The sequence below is a fragment of the Thunnus thynnus genome, chromosome 3 (assembly GCF_963924715.1).
Source record: "Thunnus thynnus chromosome 3, fThuThy2.1, whole genome shotgun sequence".
In the NCBI taxonomy this organism is placed as follows: domain Eukaryota; kingdom Metazoa; phylum Chordata; class Actinopteri; order Scombriformes; family Scombridae; genus Thunnus; species Thunnus thynnus.
In genome coordinates this window covers 25429650-25453958 of record NC_089519.1, presented here as the reverse complement: position 1 = coordinate 25453958, position 24309 = coordinate 25429650, and the positions used below count along the sequence as shown (strand labels likewise).

The window sequence follows — 24309 nt, the reverse complement described above, 5'->3', positions numbered from 1 at the left end:
CCACAGCTCTCTGTCGTCTGCCGGCTTTTTGTTTTCCTGTTTGTCAATGTGGGGTGTCACGCCAGCACTTGTGAAACATGGAACAGGCACTTTTGCTTTTATAAATACAAGGAAGGACTATGGAAGAGCACTAACAGAGAGTGTGTGTTTATAAACCATCTGCCAGGACCAGAGAGAGGAGATCTGGATTTGTGGGTTTCCGTCTCCAAAGGCCAAACAGCAGCCCCATTATGCCAAGCCTTAATCTTTTTGACTTGTAATAATTTAGTCTTTCACTTTTAAGCTTGTATTTTGCCAAGTTTTTTTTTTTTATGGCCAAAAATCAGAAGTTTGTCTTAGAGCACTTTGCAGCCTGTACAATATGTGGCACCCTCCACCCTTAGATCCCCAAGTCGGATTAAAAAAAAAAAAAATCTTATTTGATTGAATAACAAGTAAAATGTAATATAAAGTACACTGAGGCGGAGGAAGTGTTACATGTAGTAATTTTAGTGTATGACACTGTTTTTTCTTGTAGGAATTCAGTACATGAGAGCATGATTCCTCAGTGAGTCCAGAGTAAACAATAGCTCATCGCTGAAGATAATCGAGAATATTCCTGGTTGGATGGTGTCACGTCACTGGTGTCAGATGGTGCTGTATGCTAATGACAGCACAGAACAATAGGTGGGGATGCAAATTTCATGGCTGTTGACCTAAATGGCAGTGTTTAATCCAGACCTGGCCCTGAAAACAGCTCATGCCTGACAATCAGTTGGAGCCCTTGTGCGGCCTTGCCTCTAGCTATTTAGAGAGGGACACCGTCTTACTAATCTGTCTATAACTGCCAGCATGTTTCATTGTCCTGTCAGGATGGTATGCAAATGACATGATATTATCCACATCAGTATGACAACAGGGTGAGCAGAAGTCAGACACCTTAATGAATGTACGGTAAACCCTTTTACAGTGGGCACAAGACAGCAGAGCAGCACGTCCCTGTTAACACATGTACTGTGAGACCTGTGTGGGTTTAGAGTATTGGGGCCAGGAGGCCATCATCATTAGGAGCGTGTCATTTGAGATGATGCCACAGTCCATCAATGTCACGCTCACCAGCATCCACCTCCCTCTCACAGCTCTTCTCCTCTTAAGATATATTCACAAAGCTGCTGAGGGCAACTCTCAGTAAGGAAAGAGGAGAACTTTTAATCTAAGAGAACAAGCAGGATTGAGCTCGTTATGAAGGAGCTCATGATATTTAATGAAAAAGCGTCCTTATCACGTCCATAGGTTGCAGGTCCATGTCCCCACAATGCTGGGAAGTACAAATACAATTGCCACAATCACAAAAACTGTACAGTCTTTTTGTTACAAATTTCTCTGCAATTTAAAAAGAAAAACAAAAGTGAACTTAATTAAAAAAAAAAAAAAATAGTCAACTGAGGTTCTAGTTGTGGATTGAGGTGCGGCGTGAGGTGCCTACAGCCACTGTTGGCCACCTCATGACATCCTGTCAGGCCAGGATCTCAAACAGCAGCCTCGACCACTGGAGGACAAGTACATCATGAGCTGAATTATGTCTAAAAGAATATGTGGTAGCTTCCATTAAAAAACATCATCTTTTGATGGCACAATTATTTGGACATGGGTCTATAACACCAGCTACACCAGGGATTGTGTAGTAATCAATCTTTAATTGAGAGTCCTTTAACTTTTCTCTTCATCTGCGTGTTCCAGAGCGAAGTGAGGGACAGAAATGACTATAAATGTGTTTTGTTCATAACTGATATAGCTAAAGGGAAAGTTAAAGAGCAAAAGACTCAACTATTAGAGCAGTACATTCAAATAAAAGAGAATGTCTTCAATTTATAGCTTCATACCGATAGAAAATAAGATACATAAGAAAATGCATCGGCTGTTTATATGAGGAGTCTGTTGGGAGTTGTCCCAGTCTGTCTGCCTGCCTGCTGCTCCTACCCACAGCATGGCATTGAATTCTTTGTACCATGATAAACTGCTGCAGCGCTGAGACCTGTGAGTGACCTTCAACTTTTGTTATGCACACTGTATGAATGCAGGAGCACTAATGCACTTGCTTTCAAGCATTTCAGTACAAAACACTGACAAGACTGTGTGATAAGCTAGAAGAAAGACAAAATGAAACCATCAATTTGCTTTATGTAATTGAAACAGCATGACTTTCTTTCATAAACCAACATTTATAATATAGGTTTTTCCAGACATACAGTATTTATCATGGAGGAAACATCGCCTAAACTACTGCAAAGATCTAAACAAAAAAGAAGGCCTTTCATCAGAGTGGATTGTCCAATTATCTGTGCTGAGTCCAATTTCCTCTCCCTGTACCTAGCTTGCTGTGTGTACTGAAAAGGCCTTTAAAGATTTCTGCGAGATGAGCATATCAGCCCTTACAGCTCAGCAGTCTAAATGGTCCAGGTCTGCTTCCAGCCCCTGGTTAATGGACAGACTGACTGTCATCCTGATAACATCACTGGGTGAAAAGGATCGTGAAAGGCAAACGCATTTCTGTATTTTAATCCATTTTCCATGCACACTGTTGTTTGCGCATAATTTTGGAAAGAGAAAGAAGAATGTTCAACTTACATACATTTTTAGCCATTACAGAGAAGAGATCCAAGCTACTGTATACAGTATCTCTATGCTGTCTCCAAAATATACCAATTTATACTAAAATACATGTAATAATGTCGTCATATTCTATAATGTAAATCTACTGTAATACACACATAAAATACAAGAATGCAAGAATTCAGTATGATTAGCAGTAACAAAAGTTAGTAACTACTTAATCTAAACTCCTTATGAGAGAGAGAAATATTTTAAGGTACAATTATTTGCAAGATTCAGTGAGACAGAAAGGACAGCATGGATATTGATTGCTACAGCTAGAACAAGCACAGGTTAACACAATCTTTTTTTTAAAATTTGTTATTAGTTCTGACAGCAATGACATATGCAATGAACTGAATCTAATAAATGTTTGTACAGGAGGCTACATGTAGAATAGTGGCCTATACCTTTGAACATTTGGCTCTTAAATGATAACAGGAAGTGTTTGATTTACAATAAATATAATGGAAATAAATGAAAGTGAAAGAAACCAATGTTGGGTGTACACAACTGGGCAACTATTAACAATAAAAATACTGTGGATAAATACTTGTGTGAGTTGTTGAATTATAGTTTTCTTAATCCATTTGACTGTATTTAATTCCTAATGTGTTATTTTTTACTCAACATTGCAAGTTATGTTTTGCCCTCAGTCTTTGCGAATGTCAGATCAAAGTTAATACTCGTTGGTTCAACTGTACCCCCCACTGAATATTTATCCATGGAAAAATGGGACTTCCGCTTATCACTATGCACCACATTGATCACTAATATTTCAATAGTAGTACCACACACTGACTTTTGTTCCTCGCTTAATGTGTATCAGGGTCACCGAGGACTGAAGGTTACATTAGGCAAAAGGCAGAGAAGAAGCCCTGGACTGGACCCAAACACCATTTCCCAAATGGACTGATGTAAGAAGAGAGGCCACTAAATGGTCGATGATTGTCCTCAATTATCTGTTCATAGACTTCCTCTTGAGAGGGATTTTCATAAGGCTAAGACAATTAGAAGAGTTTGTGTTCTAATGCCACCAACCAGAGAAAATAAACAGGCCAGTAGATGTTGCATCTTCCTATTAAACAAATCTGTCAAATACACAGTGTCGGCGATGATGAGTTGATTCATCGATTAGTTGATCAGTAAAACATTAATTTTGACAAATCAAATAACAATTTTTCTAAGTAAAAATGCTAAAAATTTGCTGGTTGCAGCTTCTCAAATGTGAGGATTTGAAGCTTTTCTGTGTCAAACACAATAGTAAACTGAATATGTTTAGATTTTCTGTTGATCTGACAAAACAAGGCATTTGAAGACATCACCTTTAGCTCTAAAAATGTATATATTATATGTATTTTTCACTATTTTCTGACATCTTTTAAACAAGACACTTAGTTGAGAAAATAATCAGCAGATTAATCGATAATGAAAAGAATCATTAGTTGCAGTCCTGCCAGAAAGACATAACCTAAACTCCTGATTCATGCAACGAAGGGTGAATATAAAACATATTGTCTTGTAATTATGTCAAACAGAAGTGGTTGTCAGCTGCTCTGCACAGTGGGATAAATAATCAAGTGGTGAGAAGGGGGGTTGGGGGTTGGGAACAAAGCCCAATGATAATTCACACTCTCCACCATCCTCTACCTTTCCCCTCACTTTTCCTGGCCAGACTCTCATCTGAGCACATTAACAAGTCTTAATGAGAAATGTAGATGGGACAGTTGCTGCCTGCTGGCAGTGGTCAGAGCTCAAGTCTATGATCTATCATAGTGGAGGATAAAGAAAGCCATGAAGAAAGATGCTGATTCTCACACTCCCAGCCCAGGTCTAAACATACAGAGTCAAGGTGCCTGTATGCCTGTAAAGCAGCAGAAGAACTAATACTTTGTATCAGTCACGGATAACCAATTGAGGAAAAAATAAATGCTGAATACTTTCACTCTCAATGGGTCTACTGTATAAAGTAAAAAGTAAAGTAATAAACTAAAGAAAATCCTGAAAACATACAGTATTTGGCCAAACTTTCTGGTTGTATTGAATGTGCAACAGACTTCTCCTCTGTGCCATCAGTTCTATGGTCTATGGTATAAAAAAAAGAAAACATTGCATGTACTGGACTGCTAACTGTTCCCCAAATTAATGAATGCATCAATTAAACAATAAAAAATAGGGAAATCCTTTTTTCTGCTTGCCCAGTCAGCTTTGAGATGTAAAACAGGGTTTTCTCTCAAAAGCAGCAGCTGATTCTGCTGGCCCTGATAACCAAGATCTTTGATATTCAGTCTGAAGAGCAGCATCCAACTGAGGAGGGAGAGTGGACAGAGAAGTACTGTGTAGTACTTACTCACACATCCACATCCATGAGCACACATACACACACACACACCTGACAGCTGCACTTTAACGCTCCCTTCCAGCTTATAGGTCTAATTATCCGGTGGTGGCCAGGGCCCCAGTGGGGGGCCTCTGAGTGCATGTGTGTGATGCTGATGTGTGTGTATGTGTGCGTGCATCAGTGGGAGGGGGCTGCAGCGCCTGCAGACCGGGTGGCTGGGACCTGTGATTTGATTTTGGAGGAGCAGATGGTAGGCTGCTGCTGGAAGGCATTCTACATGTGTGTGTGTATGTGTGTGTGAGTGACAAGTGAAGAGCCTTTCTTTCTGGGACTGAAACCTTAAGCTCTTTATAGAATCTACGGGGCTTTGTTTAAACTTGTATGCCAAACATTCGATGCTCATTTAAGGAAAATCTAAAATATTTGACAATGTACAGCTAAAAATTAAGTACAGGAACCTAAACCAAAGATGGTTGGATGTTAGCATACTGACATGCTAAACTAAGATGCTGAACATAGTATATATTATACATTGTCATGGTGAGCATGTTAGCATGCTGACATTAGCATTTAGCATTTCACCAAAACCACTGTGCCCAAATACAGCCTCACAGAGCTATGAGCAAGGCTGTAGACTATTAGCCTAGCTGCAACAATACAGATACGTTTTTAGCAATGACAACTGCGGAGAGATCAAACATAGAGGTTCACACCTCCTGATGACAGACATCCTGTGACATCTCTTTGCAAATGATAAACATTTTTAAGACAGATAAGACAGTAAAAAGGAGTTGGACAGCATATTTTTTCATTTTTACTTCCAGTTTCCAGTCTATGCTAATCACACACTGCTGTATTGATATCAATCTTCCCATCTGACTGTAAATTTGAGGCCAAACAAGATATGTACTTCCCAAAACGTGAGTGTAATTTTTTATAGGAACTGACATAAGGCAATGTCCTCTTTCACTACCGCCAATGTAGGAGCCCCTTTCCAGGAGACTAGTACATGAGCTGTTTTAATCATTTATTTTTAAGGATACACATTTAAGGGTGAAGGTGCATTTTGGAAACTGGCTTTAGTTTGTCTAGACAGCAGTACGGCACCCCTTTGCGTGATGAAAAGAGGCTTATCAGGGCAGAGAGGCTCCATGACAGAGGGCTCCAAACAAGTAAAGCTGTCAGATTATCAAGACATGTCTAGTCTGGGAGAGTGTTTTTCCTTTTTACTCTCTTCCATTCAGATGGGGCAGAAGTCAGGAGAAAGTGAAAAGAGTAAAGCTATCACTTTTTCTATTTAGTTGTCTAAGTAGCCAGTGTTATATATTATATATAGAAATATAAAGATTACGTTGTCAGATAAAACAACATATTTTGCATGGGCAAAAAAGAAGTGAATCAGCTTCATCTCAAGTTAAAGAAAGCACCCACTAGATTATACTGACTTCTATTATCATGGACAGAATATCGTTAGGTGTCCTGCTCTGGTCTCAGGATCAGGTTACAGGCTTAATGGGTTAAACCTCTAACCTAGACTCTTAATTCAATTTAGAGACAATCCTGTTGAAGCCAAGAGAGTGAGACAAGTCTAGAGAAAACATCTTGAAGTAGACATCATGGCACAAAAGCATACTTGCCATCCTGCCAACATCTGGCTGCTGCTTTAGGGTTGTTGCACTGGCAGATGGAACAGAAATACCAAGTTTGGTTGGATGATTACGAACAGATGCCAAAAACAATATTTCCACTGATGATTAAGCAATTTCCTCTGAAATGATATAGCATTTTGTAAGAGTAAGTGTAACTGTCAAGTGAAAGCTATATGACACAAAAATTGATAAAATCATGGTCTATTTTTTACAAAACTAAATCACTGTTAAAGAACATTTGTTCTGGGTTTTACTCAGGAAATCTGATTCAGGTCAAATGATGGAGCTGAAAACCAAACCAAACCAAATGACACTTGCATTGTCTAATATGACTTCATTCAAGTATAGGATATTGTTCGAAAAAATGTAAAGACCAATAAAGCTTCTAATGCTTCACATTTCATCCATTTAAAACAATGCTTACGTTGTCTAAACTCACTCTTAAATCTTTTAAATAGAATCCATGACTTCCTTAATATAAGGAAACGATTGGAGCACTTATTAACAAGCCAAAGAGGCTTGTGATAAATTCTAATATCATTTCAATGCTGACAGTAATACACCATATGAGGGTGAAATGTATCCTGTTGTGCTCTCTATATTGATTTAATGGAAATGGGCCACACCTCATCATCTTTGTTGACAAGGGTGTGTTAGCAGATAGAGTAAATGCCTCATACCGGTACAGATGAACATTAACCTCTAAGAATTGATTATTTAAATGGGAACTGTTGCTTTTATACAAAAGACATTGCTGTAGAGGACTTGAGTATGTGGCAACACCATGTTGGACTAGTCATAGAAGAACATGCCTTTGGTGTTAACATTGGCGGTGGAACTGCCTGGCATTGACTTTAAATCCCCAAAAAAGTATACAAGGGTTACCTCAAAATACATCAGGCCTGAGTTGCTGTGTGGTTTGGGATTTTTGTCAAATGAGTTACCCTTGCTTCTGCATTTACAATCACTGTAGAAGTTGCAAGAGTGAGTAATGATGAATGATACTGTGATTTCTACAGTCGTCCTCCTGACCACACGACACATCATCTCTGCAGTCTATTTATGGGCCAGACTAAAATGTGGGCATGAATATATCTGTGTTATTTTAAAATGCATAGTATGAATTATGGGATCTTTCTGTAAAACAGCTTTAACTAGTATATTGCATGCACGCTGTCTACACTGATAAACAAAAAATACATCAAAATGTGAGAGCACATAACTTAAAGTTTTTAGGCTTAACTTTGTAACTCAACACCCCCCAGACTTCCATTATTCAGTCATTACCCAACTCATGTTGTACTCAACCCAACTCATGTACCCAGGTGCATTTTCTCACTGGTTTTCAAAGATAAAAAGAGAAGTCAAGTTTAATAAGGGCTTGACTGTGAAGGTTAAGTGTGAATCACCACTGATAGACACTCTATTGCAACAACTCTGGAGCTATCAGTTTTGCTTTCACACCCTGATAGTGACTTACTGTACGTGCACTGCATGTAATTCGGTATCAGCTCTCAACATGAGTAAAAGCTTGATAGTTAGCGAAATAGGGTGGACACCACAACACAAGCACTAAAGTTACTGTTACTGTATTTACATGTACCCCATAAAGTCTAATGCAACATTCCTCATGGCAATATGGAATGCCTGGAAAGAGCAGCTGGTCTGCATGGCTGATCTACTTGGAATCTACTAAGGAGATGAAAATAGAGACACATCAAGGCTTTGTGTCACAGATATGGAACTGAATTAATAACAGTGGAGGACATAACAAGATTCTCAAGATGCATTTACGTGTGCAACTGCATGCGATGCATTTATTAGGAGGTATGTTAAATTAGTACCAAGTTTCTGAACATATTAACCCATGGCATTAGTTATCATCTACAAGTGTGTAAACCCATGTCTCTCAACCCAAAGATATAAACAAAGAGGTAAACTTTGTCCTTTACATGATTACATATTATAGAAGGAAAACAGATGTTTTCATCCGCGATACATCAACACTCAATCACATAGAGCAGAAACCCCAATTAGTGATGTCATAGCAGGTGTTTTACCTTTGTCAGCTGATGGAAAACAACTACTGTCACCACTGATTGATTTATGACTTCTGGGCAATGTGCTTTACATGTTTCAACCCATAGAGAGAATAACTGGTTAAAAGTGCCCTATTTGAGCATTACTTGGCTAAAGGCTCATAAGCTGTAGAACTTTTTCTGTTGCCAGTTTATTAGGTTCACCTTCCTGAAACTAATGCAGTCTAATACTAAAGCCCTGCAATAAATACAACATTGCTATAATGTTCAGTTTTGTTGAAACTGTTACCCAGGTGTTGATTCAACTTTATGGTCAGTTTGAAGGCTGCAATTTATGGGTTTAATAGTTTCTTCACTCGATTTATATCAATGAAAGTAGTAGGAAAACCTTTCAGTACAATGCAATATAATTCAACAGAACCAGAAACTGCAGTTTAGTTTTAGCTAGGTGCACCTAATAAAATGACAACTAAGTGTATACAGAACATATTTAAGCTACTACAAACATAATTAATTCTCCAAAAGCTCGATATTAAAAAAAAAAAAACTTTTCTGCTACCCTCCAGGCTAAGCTGCGTTCACAGAGCCAGACATCAAATTCAAAACATACTGTTATATAATCCAAAGTCATTAGAAACTGTGTGCCTGTTCTTTTCTGGCCTGACAGAATGAATGCTGGGCTTGGTCTGTCAGAGGTGATAAAGATCACTATTCTCATGAGTCATTTGTCCGGCCAAGAAAGATTCCTGTCAGCTCACAGGAAACAAACATCAGCTGCTTTTGTTGTCAGAAAGTTTTAACCTTAGAAAACATTTGAACTGAAGAGAACCTTCTTTCTCACCTCTCGTGGTTACAGTCCCGTGTCAACAGTAACAATTACTGAGCAGTTTTTAGTGATTTTGAACTACTTTCATCCCTTCCCCTCCCCTCACCCCTCCACACATTGTGCTAGCCACATTGTTGTCATCAATAACCAACACCTCTCAATCTACGGATGGAGAGGTATTGATTATCATTATATGAAGCAGGTCAATCCGACTGAAAAACAAACAGTATTTAAGCTCTTAAAGAGAAACAACAAAGCAGATTATAAAGCAAGCATCCACCTTCTAAAAGGTGGGTGCTTCATTATAACCAACATATTTCATGAATAAACGCATTATTAGTGCAATTACAGCTCTGTATGGAGCAAGGCATAGCAGAGAGACGTCCTCATAAGAGTCATAAAAGTGACCAAAACACTTAAGCATTTGATTTTAGTGCAGTCTTTAGCACTTCAGACAAAATCATTTCTTCTTCTTGTATCTAGGACACTATAGTATTTTTAATTCTGTACGTCTCACAAACTCACGTGGAGTTGCTCAAAGTTTTACATGTCTGTCTTTTGAAATTTGTTTATATCAGAGACACATTTTCACTGCTACACTGGCAGTAAACAGGCAAATGTACCCTGAAATCCACCAACTCATGGTGCTGGACAACATGGCCAGATCCTCTGATGTGACTGAAATTTCTAAATTATTAAACTACTATTTCCAAACTGTATGAATTATATTATTTACTAATCTAGACAAGATCATTCATACAGTATATTTGTATTTAAATTATCTCAAGCCTTTAGTCTGTTATCAGCTTGAGGTCTGTTAAACTTTTGAAACTGGTGGATTCTTGAAATTTCTGCACTTACCTGTTTCAGGTTTAATTTTAAGATTTCACTGAAGACCAGTATGATTCTGTCTGATCCTAAAATAATGCACACCTAATAACTGCATGTTAGCCCATCAGGCTCTTCAAATCTAAACAGAGATGTACAGTATGGTGGACAAGTTGGTGCATTCACACTCTGTCAACCTCTCAATCAAAATGAAGTGATATACAAATTTATGTAAACGTTTTAGTTATTCTTTAATCTCATTTCTTTATTTGTAGTATAATTTACCCTCTACTTTTGTCAGAAGCTGTGTTTTTGTTGTTATAGTACAGTACTTTTAATCATTTCACATTAAATAATTCTGTGAACTGAGACTTAAAAAGATCTTATATATAGAGAGAGTTATGTAATTATAGTTATGTAAAAATTTGAAGACTTCTCCCTGATGAGACGACTTCAGTATAAATCTTTTTTGATTAGGGGCCCCATGTGTTCAAGCTCACCTCATCTCATAACACCAGGGAACCCCAGATGAGAATTTCAAATGGAAACATTACAATATGTGTCCCAGATGGATAGGATTATAGTGAAAAACTGTCTCACATGAATAAACGGGGGTGGACGAGGTAGGGAGGAAACTAAACTAATGGATATGGCAAAAGGCCTGAGCTCAAAGTGTATTCATTGGTGCCTTGTTGAAATAACTGTGGCATGTAATTATATATGGATGATTAAACGGGGTGTAATTACCTAGACTGCTGACACAGCTGAAGCATATATATCACAGCGCTTTTTAGAGATAAAACCTTTTGCTAAAAAGCTCAGCCTAGCAGTTCCATCTGGTTCTCATATGCACGTCATTCAATCTGATCTCACTGAAAACAATACAGTGAACTTCCTCCAACTGTCATGTTATGTAATTTTAGTCGATGAGTTCATGGATAATGGCATAAACAAGAACAATACCTTGGTTTGTTGGCGGGTTTTACATGAGTTTGCATGGTCATTCTAAAGCTGTAGTCATCATCAATACATAACGTGCTGCTTCAGGTTTGGGCAACTTATAGTACCAGTTGGATGATGATCATATGATGTTGTAATAATGTTTTCCACACCGCATTTTAAATCCTTACAACTAAATCAAGCATTCATCATAACAGACTTACCTGCTTGCCTTCCAGAGTGTACAGTCTCCTCACAGCTCCAGAGTCCAACTTGATTGCATCCGTGATATCGGTGAGCACCTGCTCAAAGGAGTGGGCCGTCTTCTTATTGAGCAGAATCCGAACTGCCTTGCGGGGTTTGACGCCGCTGCGGATGACTGTGACTAGCTTGGGTTTGATGAAGTCCTTGGACTCGCGCTGCAGCTCGCTCTTCAACGGGATGAGAGAGGTGAGCGAGCGTGATGTGCCAGTCTTGCTGCCCACTGACCAGTTGGGGTTGACGTTCTTGGTGTAGTCCACACGTCGGAAGGGTTCATTGGAGGCACACACATAACTCTCACCTGGAGGAAGATATAAATTGTCAGAATTGAGAAAATATTTTAAGGTAAACCTAAAAAAAAAGAAAAAAAATGCTGAAATATTTCTAACTCACGCACGGTATGCACCATAAATACTCCACCCACATGGCATTAAGTGAATCAGCTGTACAACAAAGTGTTAACATTCCTCAGTGAAACAAAAAGGCACATTGAGAGGCCAGACCAGTGTAAAACTGTCCTCTCTCCCTTTCAGCTGTTGAGCTGCTGCACTGGCCTTCCTCCAAAGCAAAGCATTTTGTTTTATCTGCCAGCATTCCATTCGAACAGTTAACACGCAAATGTTTCCCCCTTAAGAACAAAGTCATGTGACAAGTACAGGGGCTTGGCTGGTAAATGAAAACCAGAGTGAGAATGTCTGGTGATTGTTTTGAAGGCTGAGTGTTGGAAGAGAAACTTAAGTGCTGTTCTGCTCCACTGTGAGCAACAGAGAGAAAATGACAGGCGCTTTCTCTTCATGCTACATTCTTCAGGAAAGTATTTAAGTGTCAAAGAATAGCTGACCCTCTCTCAACAGAAACTTCTGCTTTACAGCAGTTTTCGTGTAGCATATAATTCTGTTTTTCAGTAAATTTATTCAAGGCGCAAATAAAGATCACAGAATTTCTCATTGAGGCTTTCAGAGAAAAGACTATACTGTCTACAAAAAAAGGGACAACTTTTAGGAGCACCAGCATCCTGCAGAGTAACACTGTATTTGTATTTATTTGGTAGATTAGAGGAGAATTTCATAGCACTGAGGCTGGCAAACATACATCTCAGTTCATAAGCAACATACAGTATAATCCTATAATCCAACATACCACAGATAGTTTGAAAAAGCCTGCTGTTTGTGGCACTGTGTTCACCATATATTTGGACAATGTTAACTTTACTGATGAAGAATCAAATTCAATCTCTAAAATTTTGGTTATCTGATGTGTGTCAAGACGAACGAATCGAGCGACAGTGTTAAGGGGGCCATTTGAGACAGTGTGTCCCACGATACTTGGTTTTATTAAGCTTGCAATTAACCAAAGGCTAATTAAAAGGCTAGGGCACAGCTGGGGGGACTAGGCTATGGCTGAAAACTAAAGCAAAATAAAACTGGGACTGTCATTCATTGGGGGGGACATTGAGAGAATACTGAGATGCCCTCAGGTGGCGACTGGTGACAAGTGTATTCCCTGGAGTGGAGGGATCTCAGGTGCAATGACATCCATCAGTGATGCAAGGGGGGCCTCAGCCACCCACCACTAGCTGTTGTCCTCATGTGGACGACAGATGAGGTCAACTTTAACAGAGCTGTTCAAACCAGCCCTACAGATTTTACTACAGTGATCACACAGCTGTCACCAATCTGCAGTATAACACCGATATAAAAATGTCAGAAAATGGGAATCACAAAACAGTGTTAATGTCAAGGCAATATAAGACTGTTGTTATCACCAAAACAATAAAGTGGCCCCGTGATCCAATGATGTTGTCAGCATGTATGGTCTTCCAGTTTTCTGACTTAATATCCACTACAGTAGTAAAAAGAATTGGACTAGTATGGCAGAACAGGTTGTGCTTGATGGTCTATCTTTATCATCAATAAATTGTTTCAGTCGTTTTTCAAGCAATAATGCCAAATGGTCTATAGCTCAAATTTGGTGATTTGTTGTTTTTCTTTGACATATATGACAGTAAATTGAATATCTAAAGGTTTGGGGCTGTTACAAAATATGCAAATAAAAGGCATCATGTTTGCTCTCATTGTGTTTTTTAGCAATCACAGAGACTGTAGACTATGAAAGACTACAAAATGCTTAGGTCTGGTGCCACCAAGACACAGAGGACAACAACCTCATCTATCCATCAAGCACACATTCAGAATGCTGCTCAGCCGGAGCCACAACAAATTAGACATTTAAAAATACTCCCAACTGAGTGGCTCCTAAACCTGAATGTATTAATCAAAGATAATTGAAATCAACATGGTTTAAAACTGAAATTTTCCAGGCATTGATGACAAATAATGGTAAATGGTAATTCACTGAAATTGAATAATAAAAGCACTGATGGATAATGAACACTTCACTTGCTTTAATATTATTGTAGATGCACATTTTCATTATAAACCCTGATATTTGATCCAGCCTCAGAGTTCTATTGTCAGCTAGCTCTGGAGACGATGTTACAGTGATGTTCATGTAGGAGCAAAGACGTTTTCAATAGCTGCACTACATTGGAGGAAGTCAAATTTTTGTTACTATACATCCTTCTGACAACAACTTTTCTTCTCCTGATCAACCGCTGAAACGTTTACCACAAGTTTATATTTTTACTATTCTCTCCTTCATGAACTTTATAAGCACTAAATCACGGAAATGAGTGGGTTTCCTCATTTAGTACAGAACCATGCTTTGTGATATAACATTCCTGGATCAGGGCTAATTTTCAGCCAACCATTTTGCCATTTCACATTGTTGCTAAGGGCAACACGACACCAACGTAGGCGTAACCATAAACATACACATACTGTACACAACATTTTTCTAGTGCTGGAATGCTTCCAGATTTTTAGCCACTTTGAACATGATCATTAAAAAGGCTTAATTTCACAGATTAAAGCTAAGGTCTTGGCTTGCACACTTGTCATTGTCCTAGCTAGAATGCCTTTGTCAGCATGTTGTGTACCCCCACATATCCACACAGTAAACTACAAAGCTGTCTAAACCCAGTTGAGTATCTGCTACCTCTCTGTGTTCTTTTCCACAAGCGCAGCAATTCAAGTTGACTGGTCGGCTCAGTAATCCCATCCAGCCATAAGGGGCACATGTGTGAATGGTGCTTGATTGGGTTTTCACACAAAAGAGCCCCAACAGGCCTCAATCAATGGAAGCAGACTGCTGAGCGGTGCAGTAATGCTCTCTCTCCCTGTCCACTAGATGGGTGAGTAAACATGGACAAGACACCGGTGCTCTGCCTACCTACAGCCCATCTCATGTCTGAGAAAAAACCAGACCGCCTCTGTGTAAGACTGACCCTGGACAACGTGATATCCTTTATCTCATCGAAGATCCCTTTCTTAAAAAGTGTGTTAACCCAAATCACTCACAGCATGTTCCCACTTTCCCATCATGGCATCTAGCCATGCAAATGATTTCAGATTTATTTTAAAGAGGATTTCAGATATCTGCTGGGACTTCAGCCACCGTCCCAAAACAATTTCATTTTAAGGCATTAAAATTTTAATGCTCAAAGTATTTAAAAAAAATCTGAATGAATGTTACTTTCCAGAAACAATGTCCTGGTTGTTCAGGATAATCCACAAACTTCACCTTCAACAGTTTTTAAGCAGGAGCTATTTTTTCAAATAAAAGGTAGAAAAAAACAGTGAAGACAGTAAATAATTAAGTGAAAACAATGGCGCCCAAAAGGAATGAAGTGCAACATTTCTTAAACTGAGGTAAACTCTCTTCATGAATTGGTACCTGATTTACAAATTACTTTTGGCTTATCTGACTGTAATAACAGATTTAATTTAACTTAGATGGATGGTTTGGAAAGTACTTTTCCCTTTTATTTACTATGCTTGCATTCTCACATTCAAACAAAATGTGATACTTGTATCCAAGACAGTCATCATTGCAAAGGTTAAAGACCCTCTGATTCCTATCCAAGACTCTGAATCCATTCACCTTTCTTCCAAATTCTTGAACAATCTGACTGGAGTTTTTCAGGTGAACTGGGCACTCAGCTGCAGATATCACAAAACAAACAAACAAACAAAAAAAAACTGCATTCCCTGACATAACTAAGAGTAGGACCTTCATGTGATTAGGGTGAACTGACCCTTTAAATTTGCTGACAAAATGAACTGTTGAGGTATCAGTCAGAACTCAAGACAAAATTAATAATCAGTCAGAGGATGCCTAAAATCCTCAGTGTGCAACAATGTCCTGTATATGTAAGTGCAGAAGTGCCGGAGCCAATGCACAAGCAACAACTTTTGCTCAGTTTGCCAAACTAGTGATGCTACAGAATTCAGATCAGACACTGGCCTAAATCTTCCCCAGGCTCTCAGGAGATGGGGCATAGGAAATGAGTGTAGCACATCTAAAGTTTTAGGAGGATGTGAGATGAAAATAGACCAGTATATGAGAATAATCACTGCAGCAGAGAGGTCGACGAATTCTGAGTATGTGTGGCTGTGCGGTAACCTCTCATGTTGAAAGAGGATTGCAGGAAGGTCACAGTGCAGACAGGCATGCATGCACGCACACACACACACAAACACAAGGGCTGAACATGAAGATTAACTTATTACTGAGAGGTCACAGTCCCCGCAGGGTGCACAACACAGCCAGAAAGTGAAAGGGTAGGTGACTGTGCTCCATTTGTGTCCAGAGTACAAATGCCTTTCTCACACTTTGATAAAAACTACTGTAGTGAACTATGTGCTAATGCACTGAGCCAATTTTAGACTGTAGATGTTTGTCAGCCCTCTACTTCTGCATCAATATGACATAAACTCTTGGTACTGCTCTTACTGCAGGATGCAATTTTTACTTTTTTTCCACAATTTTTACTTGTGGCTAGTATTTTAAAAATTCATTTTATAGTCTATAAATGGTGACTTTTGGGCTGCTTTCTTGATTCGCTGATTAATCATTTGGTCAATAAAACATCAGAAAACAGTGAAAAACGCTCATCACAATATACTAGAACAAAAGATGACATCATCAAATATGTTATTTTGTCCAACCAACAGTCCAAAATCCCCAAATATTAAATTTTACAGTAATGTAAGACCATGAAAAGCAATATATTCTTACATTTGAGAGCCTTGAACCAGGAAATGTTTGGTATTTTTGCTTGAAAAAAGACTTGAATGATTATTCAGTTATCAAAATAGTTGCCAATCAATTTTCTGTCAATCGATTAATCGACTAATTGTTGAAGCTGTAGGTGACTGTGTTACATTGATGTCTGTGTTTAAACCTATTAAATCACTTCTTCGCATCAAGGGTGAGATAATTCTAAACGATTCTAACAGCCAATGAACCCTTCAACAACAATAACAACACACACACACACACACACACACACACACACACACACACACACACACACACACACACACACACACACACACACACTCATTCCCCAGCAGCTATGCACTTAGAAGTACATACTGCACTTTCACACCCTCACAAACTCAGGTCACAAATACATGCTAAAGAAGGGAAAGAAAGAAGAAGAGAGTGCAGCTGAGATCAATGGACATTGATGCACATTGCTGCAGTGAGGAGTGGTCTGCTTTCCTGCTCACTGGGTCAAACATGTCAGAGCAGTTATGTCAATGCATCCATAATGACGCAGGAGAAGCTCTGCATCGCATCCAATATTCTGTAATGTTCTCCAGAGATAAAGATATGGATTGAAGTAATGTAGATCTCTGCATGAAGGAGCACTGATCTCAGAGTCTAAGAAGCTTTACTGCTTGAAAACATAGTCCAGCCCTTAAAATGTGAATGTGTCGAGTGACCTTTTAAACGTCTGGCATAACTTGCCTGAGGCTATAGTGTACATTTGCATGAGCCATTTAGCCAATATTCAAGGCAAAATTAAGCTTTTATATAATCAATTCCATGTCTGAATCAATACACATTAGGTTGTGATCAATATAATAAAGTACTGAGCTCCTTTCATGATTTGTGGTCACATAAAGTGGTTTCATCATCACCCTTACCCTCTACTAACTCATCCAGACTTGTGATCTTCCTCCCTCCATCCAGCGCGTACAACACCCGGACTCCTTGAGGAAGGTTGACGTTGTCCGACAGGGACCGTGTGAGCTCCATGAGCAGAGCATCCAGGGACCTGAACCGGTCGTGAGATACGGCATACACCAAACCTTTGAAATACTTGTCACCATTGCGATAAAACCGCACTTTTCTGGCTTTTTTCTCGGAGGTGAGCGACTGGAGAGTGCGTGTGCGGTAGAAACTACAGTGCGCACTGTGCGCAGGGCTGGGGACCAGACCGTTGCCTCTGGAGCCAGACTGAGACCCGGAGACCGAGTTGGTCCTTGGAGTCCGGTGCGGCTTCTCTCGCTCCTCAAAGTGTTCAAACTCAATACTTCTGCTTAGCGACATGTTTGTCTCTATATCTTTAGGTGTTTGACGAAATCCCAAACAAGAAAACAACTTTATCCAGGCAGGGTTGTTGGATCGATGCGTTGGCAGCCGGGAGGAAGCGGATGGATGGATACACGTGTGCGTCTCCAGTCTCCACTTCCAGTCTACAAACTGTGTGACTAGTTGAAGCTGCACCAGCTGCTTGTTAAGTCTTATAGTTGACTCCTAATATGAGGAACAAGTCGAGAGTTTCACAGAAAACCTCGTCTTGACAGATCCGATTGATTTCTTCTCCACTCACAAAACACAGCAGCGGCGATAATCCAAACGCCAAATCGGGATTATCCGGTTGAAAATGTGTCGAATACAGACCGGCTGTGTTTGACAGGCATCGCAGATGACTTGCCGACAGCCTTTAAAACAGCCAAGGAATTTTTTACAAAACTTCAGCGGTGCCGCACGAAACCGCAAGCCGCCTCCTTCTCCCCTTCACATCCTTTCTCTGACTGGTCGTCCGCTCAAGCTGTCAAATCAATGGATAATGAGAGAGCAGCAAGCCTTCCCCGCCTCAGGGTCCTAATGCTCCCTATTGTTCTGCTAATCTATTCAGGTCCTGAACAATGAAGTTTTACACTCCTCCTCGATGACCTCACATGTGTTCAAATTGTAAATATGCTTGGTAGTGTTGAGGAGGTTTTGTATGGATACATACTCGTACGGTCTATAAAGTCTGGATGAACAAAACTGATTTTACGAACAGTCCTTCAAGTCAAGACTATAGGACGATACATTTAAATGTAATCTTTCTTCTTATTTTTTTTCTAATATGTTGGTATTCGTTGGGTTCAGTTCTGTGTTCTTTTCATGCTTACCATAGCAAAGCACATGCAACTGCTGGTTTTGATTAAGTGCTATATAAATAAACTTTGTTGTTATTATTATTATTATTAAAGATGTGCACTATATTATGATTAAGAATGCAAAATTTAAAAATTACAAACATTCTGACAAAAAAGTCAAAATCAGTTATTAATTATTTATTGATTTATTTTGTTCCTCTATATATTTATTCCTCTATAGCCTATTATAAACCTATTTTATGTCTTATATCATAAAGTATTAAAGTAAAAAAAAAAACATTGTGCTTAACAAAAAGACATGATGGAGCTGGGGTGTATGTAACCAAAGTCAAAGTCCAAAGCACAAAAAGGGAGTTCACACACCCAAATCAATCAGATACTTTCTTTTTTATTTCATTTAAGTTGTTCTCTTGTGCTTCAATACAAGCACAGGAGAAAAATGCACAGATGTTTCACCTATGCCTTCTTGCCTTGTAATGTCTTATGTCATAAAATAGGTATTGTAGTGTTTAAATGGTCAATTATAAAACTGATGAGATTTAATTTACATAGATTGATAGGTTGCTGATTGATTGATTGTTTGATATACAGTGGGGTCCAAAAGTCTGAGTCTGTATGTATAAATATGCTACATACAAACACACAAAGATAGATACATATAATACAGTACACAAATATAGCTTACACATAATAAGATAAATGCATATCATGTTTGTTTTCCTTTGGACAAGAATGCAGTATGTCTATGCAGCAGAGTGCAGCAAATACTGATCTGGACTCTATGTCTGCCAAATAGAGAGTGTGGATTATACGGGGCAATGCCAGTTTTACTCACCGCCTGATGGGTTCCTGGTAGAAACTCACCACCACTCCTACAGGGCTCTAACCCAATGTATCTGCGTCACTACCTGGCACAACGCAGTACAGTACAGACTCAGACCTGAACCACAGTCATTGCAGCTTTGTCAGAGAAAAGCAGGGCAAACTGGGCAGACTGGGTATGAGTTAACCCACTTTTCAACTATGGTAGCCTAATTCCTTAAGCCACTGCAACAGAAACTATCTGTCTTTGTTACATTTTATGAGCACTAATTAAGGACAAGTCAGTATTTTTTGATCATAATTTATAGTTATAGATGAAAAATCAGCGTATTATTTTGACCTTGTTTTTACAAATATGAATAATGTAAACAAATCTTTAAATCACATCAGGAAACAATAGTAACTTTTAAGTAGTTGTCTTAATGTATGCTGATAGTGAAAGTTGCTTGACCTCCTTTGTTCCCACAAAATAATAACAATAAAGATGAATAACAATTTAAAATCACACCATACAGTATCAATGACACAAGAGAAGGAAGATATAATGTCAAGAAAAGTAGTGAAATGAGTTTGTGAACATTTACAGACATGGGAGAGACATATTAAAGAGACAGATTAAAGTCAAAATACAGTCTTATATCGTAGATGTGGTTGTTTTAACATTTATCACAGATTGTGTATTTGAGGGAATAAATTCGATTTTGAGTGAAATAAAATAATGAAAGTGATATGTCCATATATGTAAAGGTTGGCCCGTGTTTGAGTAGGACACATCCTAAAAAAAAATAAAAACAATCAAATATCATTAATTAATTTGTTTTTTAAAAAATCTGCTTACTTCTAATGTATATGAATACCGCCCATGTATTTCCAGAGACATCTTTGGAATTCTTCTAATCCAAATCCAGCTGTGTTGGATGTATTGTTTGAGTCTTTAAGGGAGGAAGTCACTAAGTAGAAAGCAAATAGGGGCACTCTTCCTTGGGAAGAGGGAAATCCTGTACAGAATGACAAAGCATAAAATCCCACAATGACAAGAATCCCTCTCTCCCTAAAATAAAATAACAATCAGGTTGAAGATAAAGCTTAAGCCTCCCCTGACGGTTTCTTCTGGTACTTTTGGTAAGCTGCTAATATAATGCAGTTTATGAGGGATTTTGGGGAATAATGCTCCTCAGGCATTTGTATGAAAATCACTTAGTTAAACAATCTACTCTTAAGGAAATAATACAAAGCATGTGATCAGTTGCAAAGCTCTGCTGACTTCAGGCTAAAATCACGTGCCTTTTGAGAATTGAAAGCACATTTTGCTGACATTTAAATACAGTAGCTTTTGTAGTTACATGGATACATCTCTTGTATAAAAAATGGATGCATTGTTTGTCACAGTCTTTATTCTTATAATTTATTACTGTAATCTCTGCAATTTTACAATTGATATGTGAAAATAAATTCAAAATAAAGATAAAAATACATTTTCAAATATTTCAGAAGGTATATACATTTTAAAATGTGTCCACATTAGGTTTTACCTTTCTAAAGGAAGATGAGGGTCCTCATAATTCAGAAGCAAATACAATCTCATGACAGTAAGTGGATAAAATGTATGTGGAGATTTGAAAAACAATTTGTCTCTGAACTCAGTGACAGGCAGGCTGCATTTATGCGCGCGTGTGTCTGTCATAGGCTACTTTCAGGGATAAATTTCAGACTTAAGACCAGTTAATTGGGGATGGCTTTTCCAACTGGGGAGGGAAAAGGCTGATTCTGGGTCAGTGCTTAAGGTTAGGGTAATGGTTAGGGTAAGGCAAGTAGTGGTTATGGTTGGAGTTAAGGTAAGTCTCCAGGAAATGAATGTATGTCTATGTAATGTCCCCAAAAGTGACCTAGTACAATGTGTGTGTGTGTCTTTGTGTGTGTGAGTGTGTGTGTGTGTATTTTTGATATTTACATGGCAGACACCAGCTGCACACAATTCAGTTTAATGTGTTAATAAAAATGAGGATCTGACTTTGGGGTCAAAGGTTAAAAGAGAGGAAGGGCAGCAGTGGAAGAGAAGTCAGTGGTGCACATCTCTGAAGAAAGCAAAGATTTTATTGGTCATAACACATCACCCACAGTCTCAGCCGTAGTGAACACTTTAAACCAGTTTATTTGATGGTTAAAGATAAAAGGACACAATGACAAAAGAGATCTATGATCAAAGCATAATCTCTTCCGCCCCATATTACTGTAGACAGTTAACAGATAAATAAGCCTGAATACACTGATTAGCATCTAAATCCATGGATTGTTGTTTTGTTTCCATGAGGTCAAGGTCAAAGTTCACCCTGATTTAGTGAAGTTCAAAGAGAGAGAGAGAAAAAATACTCTGACGCCCTCTAGTGTTCGCAAATGAACACAGAATGAGGGATGAGGAGATAAAGTGAAGTGCGAGCTGTGTGAAAATTAGCAACTGAAAGCGTGAAGATTCAGAGGTGATGATGAGACACGATTTGTGAGAAATGGTTCCCCTTTATGGAGATACAGAGGAAATGAAAGGCCAGGATCTTTTGCATTTTGATGACACAGTATGGTGGCCAAAACTTACCAAATTTTCAAAAGCAATCAGAGAATATAATAAAAAGCCATGAATTAGAAGATTAAGATGTAAAAATTGGTGAGGAGACATAATATACATGCATTAATTCACTGCGGATTAGCAATTTCACTTCACTTTTACCAAAGTCCAGACTTACTGCAGGGCATTTAAAACAACCCTATGGCATTACAGTACAATACCCACATCACTACGAGTGCTCACCAGCAATGGTTCTTTAACTCAGAGTGAGTTTAAAAAATCACTTTGAATGACACTTGAAACTTAATTTTATTCACATATCTTAAGGAAGCACAAAATGTGCCACAACGATAAACCCCCCCCCCCAAAACAATCATCCTCAGCCACATGGCAAATACCTCTACCTTTATTATCTACCAGGTAGTTTGTGCACCCCCCTCCCCCTCCAAAAAAAGAGAGACAAGGATATTACAGGTGCCAGACAATGTGGTGCAGCTACAGCCTGGTTAGAAACCTTCTGAAATGAACCCAACACTCAGTTCGCTACCAAGACAAATTGAATAATAGCAGGTTACTTCAAGTTTTACACCACTTGGCAGCAGTGATTCTGAGGGGCCATGTTTTCCCACAATGACCCAATTCTCTCACATTCTGTTAAAGGTAGAGCAGCCGGTGTTGCTGCCAGGTCAGCTAGCATGATGCTGTAAGTGAGCAGAGGATGCACGGCCTTGTCTGGGCTGAGAACTGAAGAAGAGCTGAGAAGAAATTATTAATCCCTAATTTTGTTTTCCTCATTATGTGGTGTCAGATAATCATAAAAAAACAAGTTGGAATCATATTGATTGATTGATCATGATTGTTTATGTATTAGCATATGATAGTGGTGGCAGAATCAGACTGCTAGTGAAAAAATTTGGTAAAATGGCTTCAGGACATGAATGAAAAAGTCCTCAGAGTGACAACAAGATTTTAATCCATAACCAAGATAACTACACACCTGCTTAGAGCCTGGATGCTACTGGAGGACCCTCAAAACTAGCCAAAGTGTCAAAATTCAAGTATTTATATGATACTTTTTTTAAATTTTTTGTTTTACTTTTACAATTTCTAATTTAAATGTTCCATAAAAACAAAATTGTTCTGAACAGATATTATACCAAGTATTTATTTTCTTCCTTTAAGTGATTTAAGTAATTGTAGTTGTTCTGTATATTCACACATGTCATAGTTGATTTTAAAACTTTTAATCACTTCATTTTGGGGAAGTTCTAAAAGCTATGTTGGTGTGTTGCATTATTTTTTTTTAACATGCCACTTTCAGAAAATCTGTGAAAATTTTCCGACATAGTTTAAAAATGTTATTGTCAATAAGTTAAAAAACATTTCACTTTGTCATTTGACAGTGTTTGGTGTAGACTGATGACAATGAATTAATAAATGAATGAATGAATGAATGAAAAATTAAAACAATGTGGAAAAAGAGGTGTAAACATCATACATCAAGACATGCATATAACAATATTTCTCTGAAGTAAAAAAAAAAGACAGGTTACAGTGTTTTCAGACTCTTTTAATACACTTTGCAAGTCTTGCCACAAGATGGGGATATTACACCTCTTCTTCAGTGTAGCCGCTTCAAATCGGGTAATTTATTTTTCAGCTTTTTCAGCAATACCTCTAAAATAAAAACATCTAAAAAGGATGTTTCAAGTAAGGAAACAATGACTCATCTTGTGAGTCTTGGGTCTGCTTATTAGGAATGACTTTAAACATGTAGATCAGTATAATGAGCACCAAATCCTGTATCACCTTCATTACTGACAACGAGGAGTGCTTGAGTCAGAGCTATACTTCATATAGAGCCATGGAGGGGAGAAGCAATGGGAATAGAAATAAAAATAACTGTGAAGGAGAAGAGGAAGGGATTTTTTGAAAAACAAATTAGAGTATGTAGAGGATGAAGATGGCAGAGTGTGGAGAAATGGGGTATGATTCAGTGAGGCAGGGATGACATGACGTATTTCTTGAAGAGATGAGTTTTCAGACTCCAAAAAAAGAAAAAAGAAAAAAAAATTGGGGAATAACTGAAGAGGAAAAACAATCTTTCAA

The 24309-nt window shown here is 38.4% G+C and overlaps 1 protein-coding gene across 3 annotated transcripts in view; it reads right to left on the bottom strand.

Annotated features, from left to right (window-relative positions):
* dclk2a (doublecortin-like kinase 2a) overlaps positions 1-18489 on the bottom strand; it is a 49167-nt gene extending 30678 nt beyond the window's left edge. For 2 of the 3 annotated variants that reach the window (XM_067584978.1, XM_067584979.1), the window contains exons 1-2: positions 17571-18487; positions 11478-11815 (exon numbers count right to left, since the gene is read on the bottom strand). In XM_067584978.1, coding sequence (XP_067441079.1) covers positions 11478-11815; positions 17571-17976 — 744 coding nt within the window. In that variant the 5' untranslated portion in view covers positions 17977-18487. Of the gene's footprint in view, positions 1-11477; positions 11816-17570 lie in introns of all 3 variants that reach the window. The other variant, XR_010927885.1, reaches the window with a different exon arrangement.
* Between the last annotated feature and the right edge of the window lie 5820 nt (positions 18490-24309).